Source organism: Manis javanica, chromosome 13, assembly GCF_040802235.1.
Source record: "Manis javanica isolate MJ-LG chromosome 13, MJ_LKY, whole genome shotgun sequence".
NCBI classification, from domain to species: Eukaryota; Metazoa; Chordata; class Mammalia; order Pholidota; family Manidae; genus Manis; species Manis javanica.
Window position 1 is genome coordinate 89,604,842 of NC_133168.1, and position 19,056 is coordinate 89,623,897.

Here is a 19,056-nt window from a genome sequence, read left to right on the forward strand (position 1 = left end):
TGTAACAGCTTTATTGAGATGTAACCCAGACAACTGTACAGTTCACCCACTGAAGTGCAATCCACTGGCTTTTCAAATATTGAGAGTTGTGCGGCCATTAGCACCCCACATTTGAGTGCTTCCATCCCCTCGGAGGACACCCCGCCCCCAGGAGCACTGCTTCCTCCCGCAGCCCCTGGCAGCCACTGATGTGCTTCCCATCTCCATGGATGTGCCTGTTCTGGACGTTTCCCGCACACGGGCTCATACAACACGTGGCCTTTTGTGTCTGGCTTCTCTCAGCATGATGGTTTCAAGTTTCAGCCGCACTGCAGCCTGTGTCAGCTCCATTCCTTTTTATGGCTGAATAGTACTCCCTTACATAGATGGACCACATTTTTAAAATTTGGTCGTATCGACAGACATTTTAGTTATTTCTGCCTCTTGGACGCATCAGCCATTGTCAGCTCCTTACATGTGCCAAGGTTGCTCCTGCTCCAGGGCCCTTCGATCCTATGTCTCCATAGACTGTCTTGTCTGTTGCTTCATCCCCAGCATCTAGCATGGTGCCCACAGTTGGGGCCCAGCCAGTGTTTACAGAATGAATGAATGAACGGAGGTATTGCGGGATGATAGAACCGTGAAACTGCATAAAGCCCAGACTTGATGCCAGAGGGGAGGGCCCTGCAGTCCCAGCCCCTTCCTCCTTGCTGATCCCCTCCCAAAAGTCCCTCTAGTGGCCACAGGTTTGATGGAGGACTGCTATGATAGTCTCAGGGGAGGACATCAGTTTGTGTGAGACAGCATCCCCCAAGCAGATCAGGGGAATCAGAGAGGAGCTGTGTGGTGGGGCTTCAGGGGCCCAGGCCAGAGGTGGACTGAAACACCCGTGTTTCTGAAGACAACTCCATGCAAACGAGGCTGCCGATGGCCAGGCTTTCTCATGATGGGGTCACCCCAGACAGCACTGAACCTCACCATCAAGGCTGGGAGCCAGCCCATTGTGCTGTGGAGGGCATTGGAGGATCAGAGAGGTAAAGTGAGGGGCCCAAGGTGGCCCAGCCCGTAAGGTCTGGAGCCCAAGTTTGCGTATCCCCACTGAGGCACACAGGCATCGTCGTAGTGATGAGTCCTGTTATTATTACTCTTAACTGAGCCCCATCCTGCAGGCTTGAAGGTTGTCTCTCTGACTAAGGAGAGCTCTATCCTGCCCACTTTACAGATGAGGAAATTGAGGTCCAGGGAGGTAGAGCGACTCACCCAAAGCCACACAGCAGGTGAGTAAGAAGCCCAGTACCATGTGTATTCTGCTTGACCCACAGACTCCAGACAAGGGCGCCCCCCCTTACTCAGCAAGGCTCCCAACTGGCACCTGCAATGGGGCTATCTAGATCAGCTGGGCCAGGGCAATAGCCCTTTGGGGGGACCCCCGCTCAGCCATGAGGATCTGGGTCATTTCTGCCTGAAAAGCGAGGAGGAAGTGGTTTTGCCCACGTGCTGGGGAAGGGGGTACAATCAGCACACATCCGGGGCTGGCTGATCCGTTAGACACATGTTCCCACAGTGTGCATAAGGGTCCCCAAAATGTTTTAGTTTTTTAAAATCAGAAGAAAAAATGAATATAATAATCAATGAATATATGACTATGAACCCAGCCTGGACGACATCGGTCTTGACATATTGGCCAATGCATTCATAAAATACAGTGTTACGCGTGCTTTGGTCTGCAGAAAGGACGCCACCGTGGGGCCCTATGCACACAGTGTGGGCGTCATTCCTGCCTCAGGGCCTTGCCTGTATGGCTCCCTCCACTGAGGCCACTTTCTGCACAACCCTGGCCCAATCAGGCCGACTCCTACCTGCCCCCAGGTACCCCTTCCTCCAAATCAGCTAGGCTCCCTCTGGGGGTTCTTGCAACTCCAGCCACCCCAGCCCCTCATTTCCTGCCAGATTGTACACTTAGAAACATTAATAATTTCTCACTCTTCATTGCCCGCTAGATTAGAGATGCCGGATCTTGGCACTTGCACCTGTTTGGGACTACCTCTCTGTTCCCTTAAGATCTGGCACACAGTAGGAGCTTAATAAAGGTTTGTCAAGATCTGGGTGAAGCAAAGGTGTCACAGCATCTGCAGTTTGGCAGCTGCTGGGCTGCAGACATCAGACAAAAGGCTGTCCTGGTCCCGCCCCAAGGCCTCACCTGCTTAAGGAAACAGGAACCGCCTGGGGGCAGCAGCCCCTCCCCGCTGACGTACAGACCCTGAAACGAAACACGGGCTTCTGCAGATAACGGGCCCAGCCAGTGCAAGGGACTCTGCCGAGAGGGCCCTCCCAGGTACGTGCCGCATGGGGGACCCCTCTGTCAGCCACTTGCCCGCCTCGTGTGCCTGCCCATGCTGGGTGAAGCTGGGACCCCAGGAGCGTCAGCCCCATCCCAGCCTTCTAGAAGACAGCATGGGAGCCTGGCTGAGCCAGACAGGGCTGCGCAGGACCCGAGAGGCATGAGGAATGTCCTGGGGCCACTGGGAGATGATCATTGTAAACTGGAGCTGGAGTTAGGGAAAGGGCATTCCTGGAAGGGGAACAGCATGGGCGAAGGAGTGGAGGGAAGAGAACTTGATCAGCTTTGGGCAGAGCAAGGATGTCCTTCTGGCTGGAATGTGGGGGACCCGGAGGTGAGGGAGGCCTCAGTGCCTGGGTCAGGAGTTGGATATTTGGTATGGGTGGATTCATTCACCACCAGACTTATTTGTCCACAAACACCCCTGCACCCTCAGTGCCTGCCCAGCACCGGGAGATGCTGGGTACCCAGAAACAACCAGAAGAACCTAAGCCTGGACCCATTTCCCAGGAGCCCCTCATAGGAAGGACACATTGTTTTGTGTTGGTCTCAGCCTATCATGGTAGTGCTGTCCTAGTCTAGAAGTACCTGGGTCCCTGTGAGCTTCCCAGACAGCTCCTATTTCCAGACCAATGCTAGGAGTGGACCAGCACTTGTGGTTCTCAGGATTGCAAGATGCCCTTCAGCAATAAAATTCTGGGAACTTTGAAGAAAAAAAAAAGTGTATTACTTATAAGCCCTGGAATGTAAAAGGCACGCCAGGGGCACATGGTGAGGTCTTGCCTGGAGAGAGAGAGAGCGGGTGGGCTGCACCCAGGCATGGGGGTCTCCTTTTATTGGGGCCAAGGGTGGGGGTCTATGAATTCCAGGGCTCACTCTTTACTGGCAAATTTAAACATAAGAGTGGGAATTTAAAGCACTGGAAGAGAGAAACAGAAAGAAAGTGGCAAAACAATGAAAAGCAAAAAACAAGAAGCCCAAATGGTTAATTAAGCCCAAATGGTTAATTATCTTAATCTACCAAGATCTCTAAACAAAAGAGCTTTGTGGGGAAGGGGCTGGGGGGCAGGGGTGGGGCGCATCACCTGAGTCACAATCCAGTAGTGTGACTGGCAGCAGTTTTTATTTGAGATAGCCTTGAAGCAGGTGCCTTGGCAGTCACAACTTGCAGGCAGGCTCTTGCATTGCAAACAGAGACGGTAACTGTCGGGGCTTGCTACACACAGACTTTCCAGCCCTTTGAGGCAAAGCTAGGCCAAAAGCAGGAAGGGGGTGGTGGTGGGGTGTGGGAGGCAGATGGAGAAGAATGCCAGGGCTTCACATAGGGGAAGCGGCAGGAAAGCTGCCTGGAGATGGGGTTATTTTTGCTGGGTCTTGAAGGATAAGTAGGAGTTCTCCCAGGTAGAAAAAAGAACCAGCCTATAAACATTATCCCATGCTAGGTCACTAGTAGATTCATGAATATTTATTATATACATATAGCACTTAACTCTGTGTCAGCTATACCTTCCCAGGTAAATACCATTATCCCCAAATCGCAGATGAAAATACAGGTACAAAGAGGTCAAGTGACTTGTCCAAGATCATAGAGTGGCTGAGTGAGGGAGCTGGGGTTTGAGTCCAGGCTGTCTGGCTCCAATTCCAGGCTCAGTAACTTTGTTGCCCTGCTTTATTAAACATATCTTAATAGATTTGTTTAATTTCACTCACCCCACAATTCCTTTGGGCTACTTCCTGCAGGCTGCGCACTCAGCCTCTGCCTCTGGCAGGAGAAAGTCCATATTGACTGGATTGGTCAGCAAGTCCCCTCCTGTGAAAACAGCTCATTAGAATGACCTTCTACAATAATGAAGAATCAAGAAGGGTCAGTGTCAGGGGCAGAGCCGGAATTGAGGGTGAGCAAGCGGAGAGATGAGCAGACAACCCAACGGGGCATGGTACCCTTTTGGTAGCTTTGCACCAGCTTACTATTATTTGCAAATCAGTACTGTTTTCTCCATTCAGCTCCATGTCATCAGTTGTCAGGAGCACGTGTGAGTTGATGGTGCAGCTGACACATGAAAGGTGTGCCATCAGCGGCCACCGCACATGGCAAAGCTGGCAGCAGAAGCAAGTGTCCGGGGCCACATCTCTCTAGTGCTCTATGAAACCGTGACAACCTTTTGTGGCACCCACTGTGTGTCAGCTATTTCATTCATTCTTTTACCATTTTGCCATCTCCACCTCATACCAGGGACACTGATATTGACTTGATATTTAAATAAACTCAGTTCTTACATTTAAATACATAGGTTTTTTTATTATTTATTTTTATTTAATTTTTTATTAAGGTATTATTGATACATACTCTTATGAAGGTTTCACATGAAAAAACAATCTGGTTTGTGGTTACTACATTCACTCCTGTTATCATGTCCTCCCCACACCCCATTGCAGTCACTGCCCATCAGTGTAATAAGATGCCACAGAGTCACTGTTTGCCTTCTCTGTGCTACACTGTTTTCCTCACGATCCCCCACACCATGTGTAATAAACAAAATGCCCCTCAATCCCCTTCTCCCTCCTTCCCCACCCACCCTCCCAATCCCTCCCCTTTAATAACCACTAGTCCCTTCTTGGAGTCTCTGAGTCTAAATACATAGGTTTGTAAAGGTAGCTTCCTCACACTTGCAGTAATGGCATAACAGGAAGAAAAGGAAAAGTCCTTGGAGGATTTTTGGGAAGAGTCAATGAATGAATGGTTGTAAACTACCAGTACATAGTAGGTGCTCAAGAAATATAAGCTACTTTCAAGCCATTGCTCTGGGCAGCCTGGAGGACTTCTCAAAAGAGGAGTCGCCATAAGCTGCAAGAATAGAACAAAGATGGAAAATGGGCCAGGCTTGACTCTCCTTCTCCTCCCAACCCCAGGTAACCCACCTGCCCCCAGGAAGCCATGACAGAGATCAGACAGCTGCCCCCGCCGATGCCTCCACGACTGGATTGGTTCATACAGACGCAGGCGGGCCAGCTGGCCCAAGGAGGGGTCCCTGCGTGGTTCCATGGTACCATCTCGAGAAAGTGAGGACACACCCACACCTTCCACCCTGCCCTTCACCCTCTTTCCTTGTCTGGCCCCACCCTGGGTGTTTTTCAGGGCAGAATTCTGGGCTCAGCTTAGCTCAGTGTGTTAAGAGGATAGAAGGAGCTGTGGAGCTATGGAATTCCAGGCTTGAATCTGACCTCCTCTGAGGTGTGGTCTCGCTCTGTGACCTTGGGCAAATTATTTCTCCTCTCTGGGCCTTGGCTTTCTCCATACAAATGGTCACCAGACCACTGCTGCCAGGGACCTGACAGGTCCCTGTCCCCTCTCACCCAGGCCGGGCATCACCCATCAGTGATGGCAGGATGCAGCCTCAGAATCCGTAACACAGTGCCCCAGATAGCTGCTCTTGATTTGTCAGGGGTATAACCAAGGTGCACTTTCTCCACTGGGCTGAGCCCTGAGACGTGCACAAATTCGCCTCATTAGCCACCCCCAGGGCCTGGCTTTAACTGCGTGGAGAAAGCATTTTTTGCCTCTCTTTGCATGTGGGAAATTAAGAGAACACTATGAAAGCCACTGAGAGAAGGAATTGTGCATGGTTTTTGGGTTCTGGGTGTGCCAAAAAAAATACAATGTGAGCCATACATTGCCATTTTAAACTTTCTGGTAGCTACTTTAAAAGAAATAAAAAGAAACAGGCAGAATTTATTTTAGTCATATCTTTTATTTTTATAAAATAAAAGTATATCTCAGTATATATAGTATACCTATATCTACATACCTCAGTATATCTAAGATAATATTTCAGTATGTACTAAAAAACCAATACTGAACCCTTTCATGAGATAGTATACATCACTTTATTTGTACTAAGCCTTCAAAATCCGCCATGTATTGGACGCTAAAGCACATCTTGATTCTGACCAACCACGTTGCAAGTGCTCAGTAGCCACACATGGTCAATAGCCCCTGTTTTGGCCAAATGGGTCCAAAAGCTCCCCCTCTTGTCCCCTCGAAGGCCATCATGCTCTCTGCAAGCCCCGGATAATAGTAATGACAGTAAGTAATAGTGATGATAACAGGGAACATTTGGTGAGGGGTGAGCGCTGACCAGCTAGCAATCCCCATACCTACCTCCTCTCACACCAGCCCTGAGAGTCAGGGTTTATTTTCCCCTTGAGGAAGCTCAAGGTCAGAAAGGGAGTGCCACCACCAGCCAATGAACAGCAGAGCTGGGTTCTGAACTCTGCCTCTGAGAATGGCTCTTGGTCTGTTACTTGTGACACCTGATCCACCCAAAGGTTCCTTAATGTGGGGAGTCCAGGCATTGGAAAGGCAGGCAGGGGCTGTGGGATTGGGAGGAAGTCTTCCTAAGGTACAGTCATCAGAGGCCATCCACCGCTTCTGTACCTCCCTGTCCCTGCATATCCCAAGGTCTGACACAACCAAGAAATAAGGTGTTTTTAGGTTCTCTGTTCACTCTGACCCGGATGACTCAAGCACCAGGAGTCTGGTAGGTATACTCGGCGACTGGACCCGAGCCCTCTCTCCCCTGTGTGTGCCCTTCCAGGGATGCCGAGAACTTGCTGGAGTCACAACCACTGGGATCCTTTCTCTTCAGGGTTAGCCACAGCCACGTGGGCTACACGCTGTCCTACAAGTAAGGCCTGGGCTAAGGACAGGGGCAGGAGCAAGACCAGGAGGGCACTGGGGCTTCCTTGGAGGGGAACAAGGGTGTTCCATGCCACACCTTCTCAAAGAGCAACCAGTGTGAAGTTCTGGCCAGCTCTGACTGAAGACTGATGGCTGCAGGTCTGGCTGTAACCAGCAGACATGGGCCTGGTGGTAACAGACTGGGTGTCTGAGAACATGGGTTGCTGGGGCCTGAGAATGGCTGCTGCCATCCCCCTACCACCCCTCTCCCTTCCACTGTCTGCTTGGCACCTATGACTCCACCCAGGCAGACCTGTTAGGGAAACTGAGGGCCATTCCGCTCCTTGAGGCCTCAAAGCCTAATCTGACATCTCAGTTACCAGGTCCAGCAACACAAACTACTTTCAAAAGGATTCTAGGCCACATGAATAAAAAATCCAATGGTTTCATTACAGAGTTATCCACAGCAGGAAAAGCTTAGGCCCTGAGTTGCATAGTCCAGGACTTGGTTCTGGCACTTATACACTGTGTGACCTTGGAAAAGTTACTTAGCCTTTCTGTGCCTCCCTCAATGTTACATAGGAAAGTTAAAATTAATTCAGTCTTTTTTATTTAATTGGAATATAGTTGATATACAATATTATATTGGTTTCAGATGTACAACATAGTGACTGAGTAATTATATACATTACTAAATGCCCATCACACTTAAGTGCAGGTAACCCCCTGTTACCATACCAAGATATTACAATATTATTGGCTATATTCTCTATGTTGTACTTCCATTTCTATGACTAATTTATTTTATAATTTGAGGTTTATACTTTGTTATCCCCTTCACCTGTTTCATCCATCCCCCGTCCCAATGATAACCAACAGTCTGTGGTCAGTATTTATGGGTCTACTTTTTTGTTTGTTGTGAGGATGAAATGAGACATAGTGAGTACATAGTGGGCATAAATACATAGTGGTAATAAATACATCTATTCATTAATGGAGCATTTATTGAGCACCTGCTGTGTGCTAGGCACAAAGTCTTAGGCAAGGGCCTGCCTCAAATTTTCATTACCATTTTTATTGATCATTTACCCCTAGCCAGGTACCAAGCTCATTTTTTACCTGCTTACCTACTTTTATTTCATCTCCACAAGAACTCCTGAGGTCAGCCTTAGTAGTCCCATTATAGATGGGGAAACCGAAGCACAATGCCTTAGTCACCTATCTAGTGTCACTTGGGTATGAGTGGAGATGCTGCCACTCAGAGGCTAAGGGTTGGGGACAGAATGAGGGGAAATGGGATGTCCCTACCCAGGCAGTGTCCCCACAGAGCCCAAAGCTGCTGCCGCCACATCATGGTGAAACTTTTGGATGATGGGACCTTCCTGATCTCTGGGGAAGAAGGGGCCCACACCTCGCTGGATGCCCTGGTCGCCTTCTACCAGCAGCATCCAGTGTGGCCACACGAGGAGCTGCTGACGCAGCCCTGCGGGCAGGTGAGAGTTGAGACCCCCGTGTGCAGTAGCCACCCTCCCATGGGCCAAGCCCCTCAGGCTCATTTTGCTCCCACCGTCCCCTTTCATCCTCTGTAACTGTCAATCTCATTGTCCCTATTCCCCGTGGCCCTGCCCCTCCTAGTCCCCTCCCTGCAGCCTGGCCTGTTTCAGAAGGGTTCATGTGCAGAGAATCATCACAGCTCATCTACAGGAATAGGTGCTTCCGTAAGGCAGGTGGCCGGGCCTCGCCCTCGGAAGCTGGTGTGGGAGGGGCACGTCCTAGGTTTGCTGGCCAGGCAGCTCCTAGGCCTGGACTTCCAGGGTTTGTCTGGGATCGCAGCCCCACCCATCCCCCCTTCTTGAGGCTGAGCTGCGGATGCCCTCTGCCCTGCAGAAAAATCCAGCAAATGTGGATTACAAGGATCTCTTCCTGTACTTCAAAGCATTGGCTGGGGAAGCCACCAGCCCTGCCTGTGGCCCCAGGGACCCTCAGAACCCCTCCGCCCACCCAGCGGCTGCACCTGAGGAGGTATGTAACAAAGCTGGCATCTCCAGCCCGGGGAGGGGCAGGAGTACATGCAGCCAGCAGCTGCCGGAGGAGAGTCTCTAGAAAGAAGGGTACAACCTGTAGCTCCAAGTTTAAAACTTTCCAGTGATTTCCCAAAACCCTGAGATTAAAATCCCAGCTGTGACCTCTGTTCCTCCTCCTGCCCAGCACCAGCCCAGCTCCAGCCCCTCTGCCGTTCCTTCTGTTGTTCAGACACATCAAGCTAACCTCAGGGTCTCTGCACAGGCTGTGTGCTCTGCCCTCAGATTTCCCATGCCTGGCTTCTTCCTTCAGCTCTTCAATAATCTCTCTCCCTAGTCTCCAGACCTAAAGTCCCATCTGCATTCTCTGTCACATCACTCTGTTTTCTCACTGAATGAATAGATGAATGAATCACAGCTGATTGGACCTTCGGGCACCCCTAGGTCGAGGCTAAGGGTCCTCCAGGGCCCCCTGTATGGCAGGGAAGTTCTGACGGTGGTGGAAATGAAACAGGCTGATGTGATGGACATCAGTGGGTGCACAGATGGGTGTCAGAAGGGATAGTCAGAGAAGGCCTCCTGGAGGAGGTGGCATTGAGCTGGGACGTACAGGATGATGATGAGGAGCCGACCACACACTGAGGTGCAGAGAGGATGTTCTAAGCACAGGGAATGGCATGTGCAAAGGTCCTGAGGTTCAGTGTGTTTGAAAAATGGAAGCACAACAAAAGTCAGTTTGTGGATGGAGTGGGGCAAGTGAAAGGGAGAGAGTTAGGGAGTAGAGGAGCAGGGTCAGCAGGAGCCTGTCATGCAGGGCGTTGGGGCCAGAGTGAGGATTCTGTTCCAGGTTTGTAGAGGAGCCATGAGAGAGCTTGAGCAGGATGGGATCAGTGGTGGTGAATGTTCCCTGTGGCTGCCAGCTGCTGAAGGGGCTGTCAGGGGCCAGTGGTGGAGTTGTCAGGAAGGAGGCAGGGACGGGGTCCAGGTGGGATAGGCCAGAAAGAGAACCCTGGGGGTGGAGCAAGAAGTGGATATTTTGGATATTTTTAAAGGAAGCTTGCTGATGGCTTGATGTGAAAGGTGAGGGGAAGAGGGACTTTGTCATGGTTTGAGGGCCCTGGTCCTCCATTATTTGGGAGGTGATCCCAGGTGTCTAGGAGACCTGGGAGGTGGGCAGCCAATGAATGGAAGTTAGCGAGCGGGTCACCCCTGTGGGTCACCAGGGCTCAGTCTCCCTGCGGTGGCTGGGACTCTGCATAGAACACCTGCTTCAGTTATCCTGCCTCACAGGTGGTCAGCTGGGGTATTTATACTCTGGCTTCAATCAGTCATTGGTCAAGCTCTGTGCCTGGGGGATTTTAATTCTCTGCTACTTCTGATCTGCCATGTGGCCAAAGAAGACCCCTAGGCAGAGTCCCCACTGCTGGCATTACTCAGAGCTAAGGACGTGGATGGGGCACTGACACCATCTACTGTAAAGGACACCCAAGTTTTTGACCTGAATAACCAGGCCAGCGAACCACAGCCCGAGGGCCACACCCTGCCTGCTGTGCAGTCCTGTATGGCCTGCGAGTTAAGCATGGCATTTACATTTTTGAGTAGTTGAAACAAGTCAAAAGAAAAATAATATTTCACGACCCATGAAAAACAGATGAAACTCAGATTTCCAAGTCCATAGAGTTGTAATAGGAACACAGGCATACTTGCCCGTAGACGGGTGATTTCTGCGGCTTTTGCCTCACAGCAGAGAGCTGAGTGATGAGACAGAGACTGTGTGACCTGCAAAGCTCAATATATGTGCCATCTGGCTCTTTATGGAAAAAGTGCTCCCACCTCTTGGGGAGATAGTGAAACCGTGTACCAGGATGGGAAGGATGGGGCATGGGATCATATTTGGGGGTCCACAGAGGGACTTTTTCCACCACAGGGTGCCTGGGTGGGACCTAGGTCCCAAGTTCTGGGGCAGATTTCAAGCTCTGGTGGGTGGGATGGACCCCAGGTCCCACCTGCTCTTAGTTTCAGGCCACTGCAAAGCCGGTCCTGCTCCATCAGCGAAAGGAAAGGAAGCCATGGGCAGAGATGGGCAGAGCACCCACAGAGGAAGCCTCTTCCTCCTGTCCCCCAAAAGTACCTCTAGAGGAGGCCTACCAGAAACTCTGGAGGAGCCTCAAGATGCTCCCCCAGGCAGGCAAGAGGGTCCGGTGGCAGCTGAAATCCCATCTGGGAGCCGTGAGCTTGTCAGCGCTGCAGGACACCAGGCGGTCAGTGGTGGTGACCCACGGCCCAGAAGCCAGGGCTGGTGATGCAGACTGGGAAGATAACATCCACATGGACCCCTCTGTGGCTACAAGGTCCTCACAGCTCCAGGCTTCGAGAGATGGACATGACCCTTCCAAGTGGGCCTCGAGGTTGGCCAGCTGGAGCGAGGTGACCCCGAGGGTCAGGGAGTGGCACCAAGCGGTAGTGAGGGCTCTGGCCTCAAAGGTGTCCAAATCGGAGCCAAGAGACTTGGCAGAACCCCAGAAGAGCTGCCTTCCTGAGGAGTACCGCAGGCCGCCACCCTTTGCCCCCGGGTACTGCTAGAGAAGAGCTCTGGGACCCTCGCTCCCAGGGGCTGCTCACACCTGGACCCCTAGCTTTCTAGAACCACCAGCCCTCAGGGGCCTGAGAAACGTAATAAAGACACCGACTGCTTGGCTCTGTTCCTACAATTGCCAGCGGGGTGACCTGGTTATCTGAACAGTAATAATAATCAGATACAGCAAGGGACTGAGGCACTACTGTGTGCCTGGCCCCACACCAGACCCTCTGTGTTCATTGCTCATTGTTTCTTTTACACCTCTGAGCAGGCCTAATAGGCTCATTCTGTGCTTTTTAAAGAAGAGACTGAAGTTCAGAGAGGGGGGGAGGCATGGCCATGCTAAACTGCTGGGTATCGGCTCCAGGATTTGAAGCCAGACCAGTTGAAGTCACTTCCTCTCTTGCACCCAGTTCTACTCCAATTGCATCCCTGCCTACAAACGGGGCTGTTCATGCCCTTCTTCTGGGGTTCTTGGTCAAATGAAGGAGATGGCATATATACAGAACATCCCCAATACCAATGTCAGTTTAGGGGAAGCTTATGTGCTCCTTTCCTTTGTAAACAGAAGCAGCCCAGGGCTGTGGTTGGGGTGGGCTCTGGAAGGAATCCTGGGTTGTGAGGCTGTGTGACTTTTGGCAAGTCATTAGACTTCTCTGGGCCTGTTTCCTCATCTGGAAAAGGGTGAGAAGAGCAGTTGCTCTTTGTCAGGATGAACCGGGAAGATGCTCATAAATCCTGGGGCTTGTGCGCACAGTACATGATGCACAATGGAGATGTCTGGGAAGGTCTCAGTCGCAGGGATGACCATTCCTGGACTATTTGGGGCTATAGACAGGGTCCCTGGGATGACTGCAGGTGGAGTGGGTGTGGGGCTTTCCAAATAGGCAAGGTCTAGAGGTCTGGGATCTGAAGTGAAGTGGACCTGGGTTCAAGTCTGCCTCTGCAGATGACTTGAAGTGTGGCCTTGGGCAAATGACTCTGCTCCCTCTGAATGAAGTGCAATCGCTTCTCATCCAACCCCACTGGGATGTCATAGGCAGCCTATGCAACAGCAGAAAGGTAGGTGCTTCATAAACTGTAAAGTACACTGCCAGCCTCAGTGAATGACATCCCTCTGAGGCCTCATCTAGTGGTTCTAATGAGTCAGCAAGGGGTTAAGGCATCAATCAGTCCCCCTTGAGGAACTCAGGGGTTGAGGGGGAAAGGGGATTGAGCAATTGGATGGGGTCATCCGTGGGAAATGGGCACCATGGGACAGTGCTGGCCAGATCACCACACCCCGTCTCAGCCCACCAAGACCCACAGCGAGGCACGTCCAGCCCTCACAGTGGCGAGAGATCTAGAAATCAGCCCTTCCCCCTCACAGTCCCACAAAGAGAAGACTGTGGCCCAGAGAGGGTACAGCCAGACCTGGGTCCCAGGAAGGGCTGAAGTGAGACCCCAGGCTTCCGCCCTCCTGCCCCCCAGGGTTAAGGTAGAAAACGTCTCCCCAGCGAGCATCACCCACAGATGTGTGTTTATTCCCAGAGCCCAGGCGGCAGGCTGCCCGGTGGGGTGAGGGGCGCCTGCCCTCCTCCAGCCTGGCCCCTCTGCGGTGCCCTCAGACGCGGATGTGGAAGGTGCTGTGGGGCAAGAGGAAAGGCATCAGTGTCATCAGGCAGGGGGACCCTCTGTCCTCCTCCCCAGCGCCCCTGAGGCTTCCAAGGAGCCACACGGGAAGAGGGACCCCCCCTCAAGAAGCCCCAGGCCGTGGGCCTCCTGACCCCTACAGGGCTGGAAGGCACATCTCTTTGAATCAGAGTTTACATCGGGGCTGCACCCCCGATTTGCTTTGGGACTCTGAGTGTTTGCCCCTCTCTGGGCCTCAGTTTACCCCTCTGTAAAATGGAGATAATAGCTGTCCCTCCTACATAGGACTGTCATGAGGTCTAAAGAGGCAGACAGGCAGGGTGGGACACGGGCAGCTGTCGGTGGAAGGACATTCCTATTGCCATTTTCCCCTCTCTATCTGTCAGGAGAGCAGCCGTGCTTATGGAGGGAAAAGGTAGTGAAGTCTGCGCATACAGGGACACCACCGATAATAGCCAGGACAGCTTCCAGAGCGCACAGCTGTTGAATGCCTGCTGTGTGCCAGGCACTGCTCTAAGTTCTTCCAGTGTACGAACTCAGGGGTCAGCCAACTTTTTTCTGTAAAATGCCTAATAGTTGATATTTCCAACTTTGCCCAGTGACTCAACTCTGCCTTGTAGCTCGAAAGCAGCTGAAGAGAATACATACCCAACGGGTGTGGCTCTGTGCCGCTAACACTGTTGATGGACATGGAAATTTCAACCCTCATGTCACTTGACTGTCATGAGTGTTGGTATATTCTTACATTAAAAAATGTAAAAACTGTTCTTAACTCATTGCAAGTACAAAAACAGGTGGTGGGCTGTCTCATCTCCACCTTACAGTGGGAGCTCTGATTCTCTCCAGGGCTGTTAAGGACAGTTGTAAGGCCTGTTCACTCCAAAATGTCTAGGCAAGTGAGGGCTGAAATCTACCCATGGCCCAATCACCCAAAGAGCTGCATCTGCCACAGAGGAGCCCACAGGATCCTTAGTTATCCCCATTTTGGAGATGCAGGGACTGAGATCAGGCAGGCTGAGAAAGTTCCCCAGGTCACGAATGAATGAACAGAGGGACTTGGCAGAGGCTGTGTGTAAAAGCCCCTCAGATGTGGACGTGGATTGTGCGGGGGGGCAGAGAGGGTCACCTGAGGAAGTCGGGTGCCCTCAGGATCATGTTCTGGAAGTCTTCCAGGGACAGTCGCCCATCATGGTCCCCATCGGCCTCGTCCAGCACCTTTTCACACACCAGGCTCACCTCCTCGGCGCTCAGCTCCCCCCTTGTCAGCTTGGTCACCGTCTGTTCCAGGTCCCACGCACAGATGTAGTCATCGTTGTTAAAATCTGTGCAGCAGGATGGATGGGATGTGGAGTCAGGGGACAGCAGGTGGCAGGCCAGCTGGGCCAGTCGTGGCCAGTTCCTGTCTCCATGTTACAGAGGAGGAAACAGGTAGTGGAGGGAACCCAGGACCCCCGGGGAAAAGCTGGATCTTGCTTTGGAATTAAGAGCTGCCGAGAGGTCATTCATTCACTCAACAAGTACTTACTGAGCATCTACTATGTGCCAGGCATGTGCTAATTGTTCTTCATTCATTTGCTTTTTCAACAAGTATTTAGTGAGTGCCTACTGTGATACCAGGCACTGTGATAAATTTTTATTCTTTCATTCAGTTGGTCAACAAGTATTTATTGAGCACTAACTATACATCAGGCACAAGAGACATAGGTGAACAAGACAGACACCGTCACTGCTCTCCAGTCTTCTCAGGGAGAAAGTGGACAAGAAGTGCACAGATCAGCGAACAAGAAATGAAGCAACCATGGCTCCATGATGGGGAAGAAACAGGGTGAGGGGCGGAGAGTGATGGGGGGTGGGGGCTGCTTTCCACCTAGATCTCAAGGGAGGAAGGAGCCGGGGAGAGGTGTTCTCGGCAGAGGGTACAGCAGAAGCAAGGGCCGGGAGGCAGAAAGAGTTTGGTGAGATGTAAGAACAGCGGGGCCAGTGCGGCCAGAGTGGACTGAGCAAGGGGAGAGGCGAGGGGGCACCGGGGTAGGGTGGGGACACGGCCACGCAGGGCCTTGAGGCTCTGGGGGAGACGCCAGTGACAGCAGGGCAGCCCCTTGCCCGAGGCCTAGTCGTGCTCCCACACCCCACCTCCAGGCTCCCCGACCCCGGGGTCCTGCACACACCATAAATTTTAAAGGCATAGTGGGCTTTGAGGTCCCGGGGCGCCATTTCGCTCATCACAGAGAACATGTCCAGGAAGTTGTCCAAGGTCATGCGGCCGTCCCCGTCCTCGGAGAACACCTGGGCGATCCTCTCGCGGAAGGGGTTGTCCTGGGCGCAGGAAGCGGGGTTTGGGGAGCCCCACATTCTCAGCACCCACCTCCCTGGAAGCCCCCAGGTACGCCCCTGCCAAGCTCCCTCCCCCCGGAGAGGCCTTAGGGCGACTCCCCTGCCGACCCTGTGGTCCGGGCTGCGTTCACCCCGCTGGCTGGAGAGGCCGGAGATTTCCATTCACTGGAAGCCATGATTGGCTCTGAGAGGGGCGTGTGACTAAAACTGGCCAATCAGAGAATGGGAGGCTTTTTCTGAAAAACTGGGACGGAGGGACATGCTTTCTCCTGACGGCGACGCTGACCAGGAAACCCGGGGCCCCTGGAGGTTCCCTTCGCTGCCTCACGAGGACAGGCTGCCTGGAGCTGAAACCTCCTCCTGGGAGGAGCCGAGAGATGGAGGGGGACCCCCGAGCACATCTTCGGAGACCCTGCTTCCAGCAGTACCTGGCACTGGCCCAGCCCGTGGATTTTTTGCTCATGCGAGCCAATCCATTTTGTCCTTCTTGAATGAGGTTTCTGGCCCTTGTGATGGAATAATCTCTACTCAGTCACTTACTCCACAAGTCCCCTTCAGAGACACAAACTGTGTTGAACATCCAACTAAGAAAAACTTGCATTTAGTATCTCTTGTTACGGAAAGAAGAACTTACGTTCCCTGAGAACTCGCCGTGCAGCTCTACCTGCATTAGGTCATCTCATCCTTCCGGCAACCTAGGGTTTGGATCTTGTCTCTGTCACATCCTAGCTGTGTGGTCATGACCAGGTATCTTAACCTCTCTGAACCCCAGTTTCCTCATCTGTAAAATGCACCCACCTCATAGGAATTCAGCAGGAGACATCCCTACTGTTTCTCCCCCATCTTCCCCATGGTCCACACATACCTTCAGCTCAGGCATACTGCCAATGAGCTCATAGGGCACCTTCACGTCAGGGCAGCTGGTATAGTCAAGAGGGACAAGCTGGGGGGCCAGGTCCTGGTAGCGATAGAAGAGCCTGGTGTGGGGGAGGGAAGTACCGGGAAGGGCTGGGAGGTGGGAGAGGACCTTGTCCTTCCTCTCTCATTCAGCTGCTAACTCCACACTGAAGGATGCCAGGTCCCCAAAAGCTTATCAGCCCTGGGCCCAGCCCTCAAACATACATGACCAGACACAGACACTTCTTTGGGAACAGCACCAAGGTGGAGGGAGACAAGGCTTGAGAGCTGAGGGAGACGCGAGTGGGAGGAGAAAGGACCTCCTGGTGGAGGGGGCACTGGTGCTGGGCCTTCAAGCATGAATAGGAGCTTCCCAGGCAGATAGGGATGGCAGAAGGGAGACTGTTTACAGCGAGGTCATTTCACATCGAGCACTCAGAGAGTCTGAACTAATACATGAATCTGTGGGCATCAGCACATTGTCAGCAAGCCTCTGCCTCTAAAGACCCCCATCCTCACATTTTCCTTCTCTCCATAATTGGAGGCAGGGTTTCCTCAATGGGGCAGAGCAAAGACAAAAGGCTAATACTCAAGTTTTTTTAAGGGTGAATAAAGCATTTTTGCAAAACACCAAATGCCACCCACACTACCAGCTCTCCAGTCCAACGCCATCACTGGGTGATGCCCCACCATCACTGGGGCTGTGCCAAGCAGCCGTGTGGAGACCACCCTTGAGGAGTCAGAGGTGCCCCAGCACTAGGGACTTTTGGAAGGGGACAGGAGCCCCCGGGTCATGTGATGGCCAGGAACTGGCGCAGTGGGCATTTGGAATTTCAGACCTGAGCATCCAGTTCCCCGTCTGAATCCCTTCAGGGAACACCTCGGGTTAAGATTTCTGTATGGCCTCGAGCGAGGCCCTCTTCCCCTCTGAGCCTTGGTTAGTATGTCTGTGAACTAGAAACTTGGCACAGATGAAATGGCAGCCCTCAAACTCCTTGGGGCTCCACCCAGCTGCAGAGCCAGAGACTGCCTCCCCTGTCCGAGCCTCAGTTTCCCCATCAGTAATCCGATCGCGATGGCCAGGGTGACCCGGGAGCTGGCCTCACCCAGACAATGGCGCCTTGGCCCTGATCCCTCTGCAGCCGAAACCTGGCCAGCTTGGATTTCACAGCTCCAAGTTCACGGAGGGGGGCCTCTGGACAATGGCTCCATGGGCCAGCGGGGATGCGAAATACCCATCTATGCCTGTCTTGCTCATGCCAAGGGCCTACAGAGCCTCAGGCTGTCTTCCCACACCCTCATCATGATGCCGGCCCCACAGCCCAGAGCTGGCTCCGGCCCTGGGCTCCCAGCTGCCAATCGCAGCCTCTTCACCTTGGCCTTGGGGCGGGGGTGGGGGGCAGTGGGGATCTTTCAACAGGCTGATCAGTCTCTCCCCTCATCACACACTCTGCACGCTGCCCCACTGCCCTTGGGAGAAAGCTCATCAGTAGAGGCCGTGACAATGTGACATGATGTGACTTCTCAGCCTCCCCATGTCTGCCTCCATCCACTGACCATGCCTGCCAACGCTCCCATTAGCTCTTGAACCGCCACGAAGCAATGAGTCAAATTGCAAACACCCTCCAGCGAGGTACAGAAAGTTGTTGCTGTGTCTTCCTCCCTCTCTCCCCACACTGACCTCATGATTTCCTTCCTTGTGAAGAAGGTGCAGTCCTGCAAAAAGAGATTTTGGCTTGACTCAGACCCAGACCCTGCCTTGGGCACCCTTTTCCTCTCCCCGCCCACCCCACACCCATCTCTGCCAGGTGCTGTATGCAGAGCTGCATCAAGATCCCTTGCTGACTGCACGCCCAGGACAAAGGGATGCTGTCCCCATTTCTCAGGCCCGGTAACCAAGGCTGCCAAACCCACCAAGGGTGCAGACCCCCACTCCTACCTGATATGCTTCCAGCTGCTCATGAGTGAAGACTGTCTGCTTGTTGCCCATGGTGAAGACCACTGCCAAGATTCTGGAACAGGCTCCCGAAGCCCCTGGTCTCCTCCGGACCATGCGGGTTGCCAGGCTGCCGCGTACTAGTGTCTGGGCAAATCTCCCTGCCCTGGCTGTCACCCGCCCACCCACACTGTCACCCCCAGGCTGGGGGAGATCAAGTTACAGCCCAGCTCTCTGGGCAACAGCCAGAGGATGTCCACGGCCACCAGGGCAAGGAGAAGGGCAGAAGGAAGTCCTGGAAGAGCTGACCACATCTCCCACCACTGGGTGAGTCTGGTGGGGGGTGTTAGCAGGAGGGTATGGAGCACATTCCAGAGACCGGTGGCATGGTGGAAAAGCTGCAAGCATACCTCAGTTCAAGTACCAGTTCTTCACCCACTAGCTGTATGGCCTTAGGCAAGTCATTTGACCTCTCTGAGTCTCATTTGTAAGATGAAAGTTATGCTCTATTAGTACCTACCCCTTACAGAGTTGTTCTAATGATCTAATGAAATCATTAATGCAACCAAAAATAAAAATATTTGACAGTTGGATATAAGCCAGTTCTAAGCACTGGCAGCATACTAGGGAACAACCTAGATGAAGTCTCAAGGTGTGCAC

General features: G+C 52.6%; 2 protein-coding genes across 2 annotated transcripts; one reads left to right on the forward strand and one right to left on the reverse strand.

Annotated features, from left to right (window-relative positions):
- The first annotated feature begins 2,214 nt into the window (after positions 1–2,214).
- On the forward strand, positions 2,215–14,873 carry HSH2D (hematopoietic SH2 domain containing). The gene is made up of 6 exons (XM_017641662.3): positions 2,215–2,314; positions 5,231–5,380; positions 6,916–7,005; positions 8,326–8,491; positions 8,886–9,020; positions 11,036–14,873. The coding sequence occupies exons 2-6, from the start codon at positions 5,256–5,258 to the stop codon at positions 11,600–11,602; spliced, it is 1,083 nt and encodes a 360-aa protein (XP_017497151.3). The 5' UTR covers positions 2,215–2,314; positions 5,231–5,255; the 3' UTR covers positions 11,603–14,873.
- On the reverse strand, positions 13,107–18,450 carry CIB3 (calcium and integrin binding family member 3). The gene is made up of 6 exons (XM_017641666.2): positions 18,400–18,450; positions 18,142–18,176; positions 16,429–16,540; positions 15,398–15,545; positions 14,356–14,551; positions 13,107–13,222 (listed from the first exon to the last, which is right to left on the reverse strand). The coding sequence occupies exons 1-6, from the start codon at positions 18,448–18,450 to the stop codon at positions 13,201–13,203; spliced, it is 564 nt and encodes a 187-aa protein (XP_017497155.1). The 3' UTR covers positions 13,107–13,200.
- Positions 18,451–19,056: the final 606 nt, after the last annotated feature.

Coding starts and splice junctions, on each gene's coding strand:
- HSH2D (XM_017641662.3), top strand. CDS start 5,256: ATGACAGAGATCAGACAGCTGCCCCCGCCGATGCCTCCACGACTGGAT. Junction 7,006..8,325: donor GGCTACACGCTGTCCTACAA/GTAAGGCCTGGG, acceptor GTGTCCCCACAG/AGCCCAAAGCTGCTGCCGCC. Junction 9,021..11,035: donor CAGCGGCTGCACCTGAGGAG/GTATGTAACAAA, acceptor ACCTGCTCTTAG/TTTCAGGCCACTGCAAAGCC.
- CIB3 (XM_017641666.2), bottom strand. CDS start 18,450: ATGGGCAACAAGCAGACAGTCTTCACTCATGAGCAGCTGGAAGCATAT. Junction 18,177..18,399: donor AGCAGCTGGAAGCATATCAG/GTAGGAGTGGGG, acceptor CTCTTTTTGCAG/GACTGCACCTTCTTCACAAG. Junction 13,223..14,355: donor AGGGCACCCGACTTCCTCAG/GTGACCCTCTCT, acceptor CTTGCCCCACAG/CACCTTCCACATCCGCGTCT.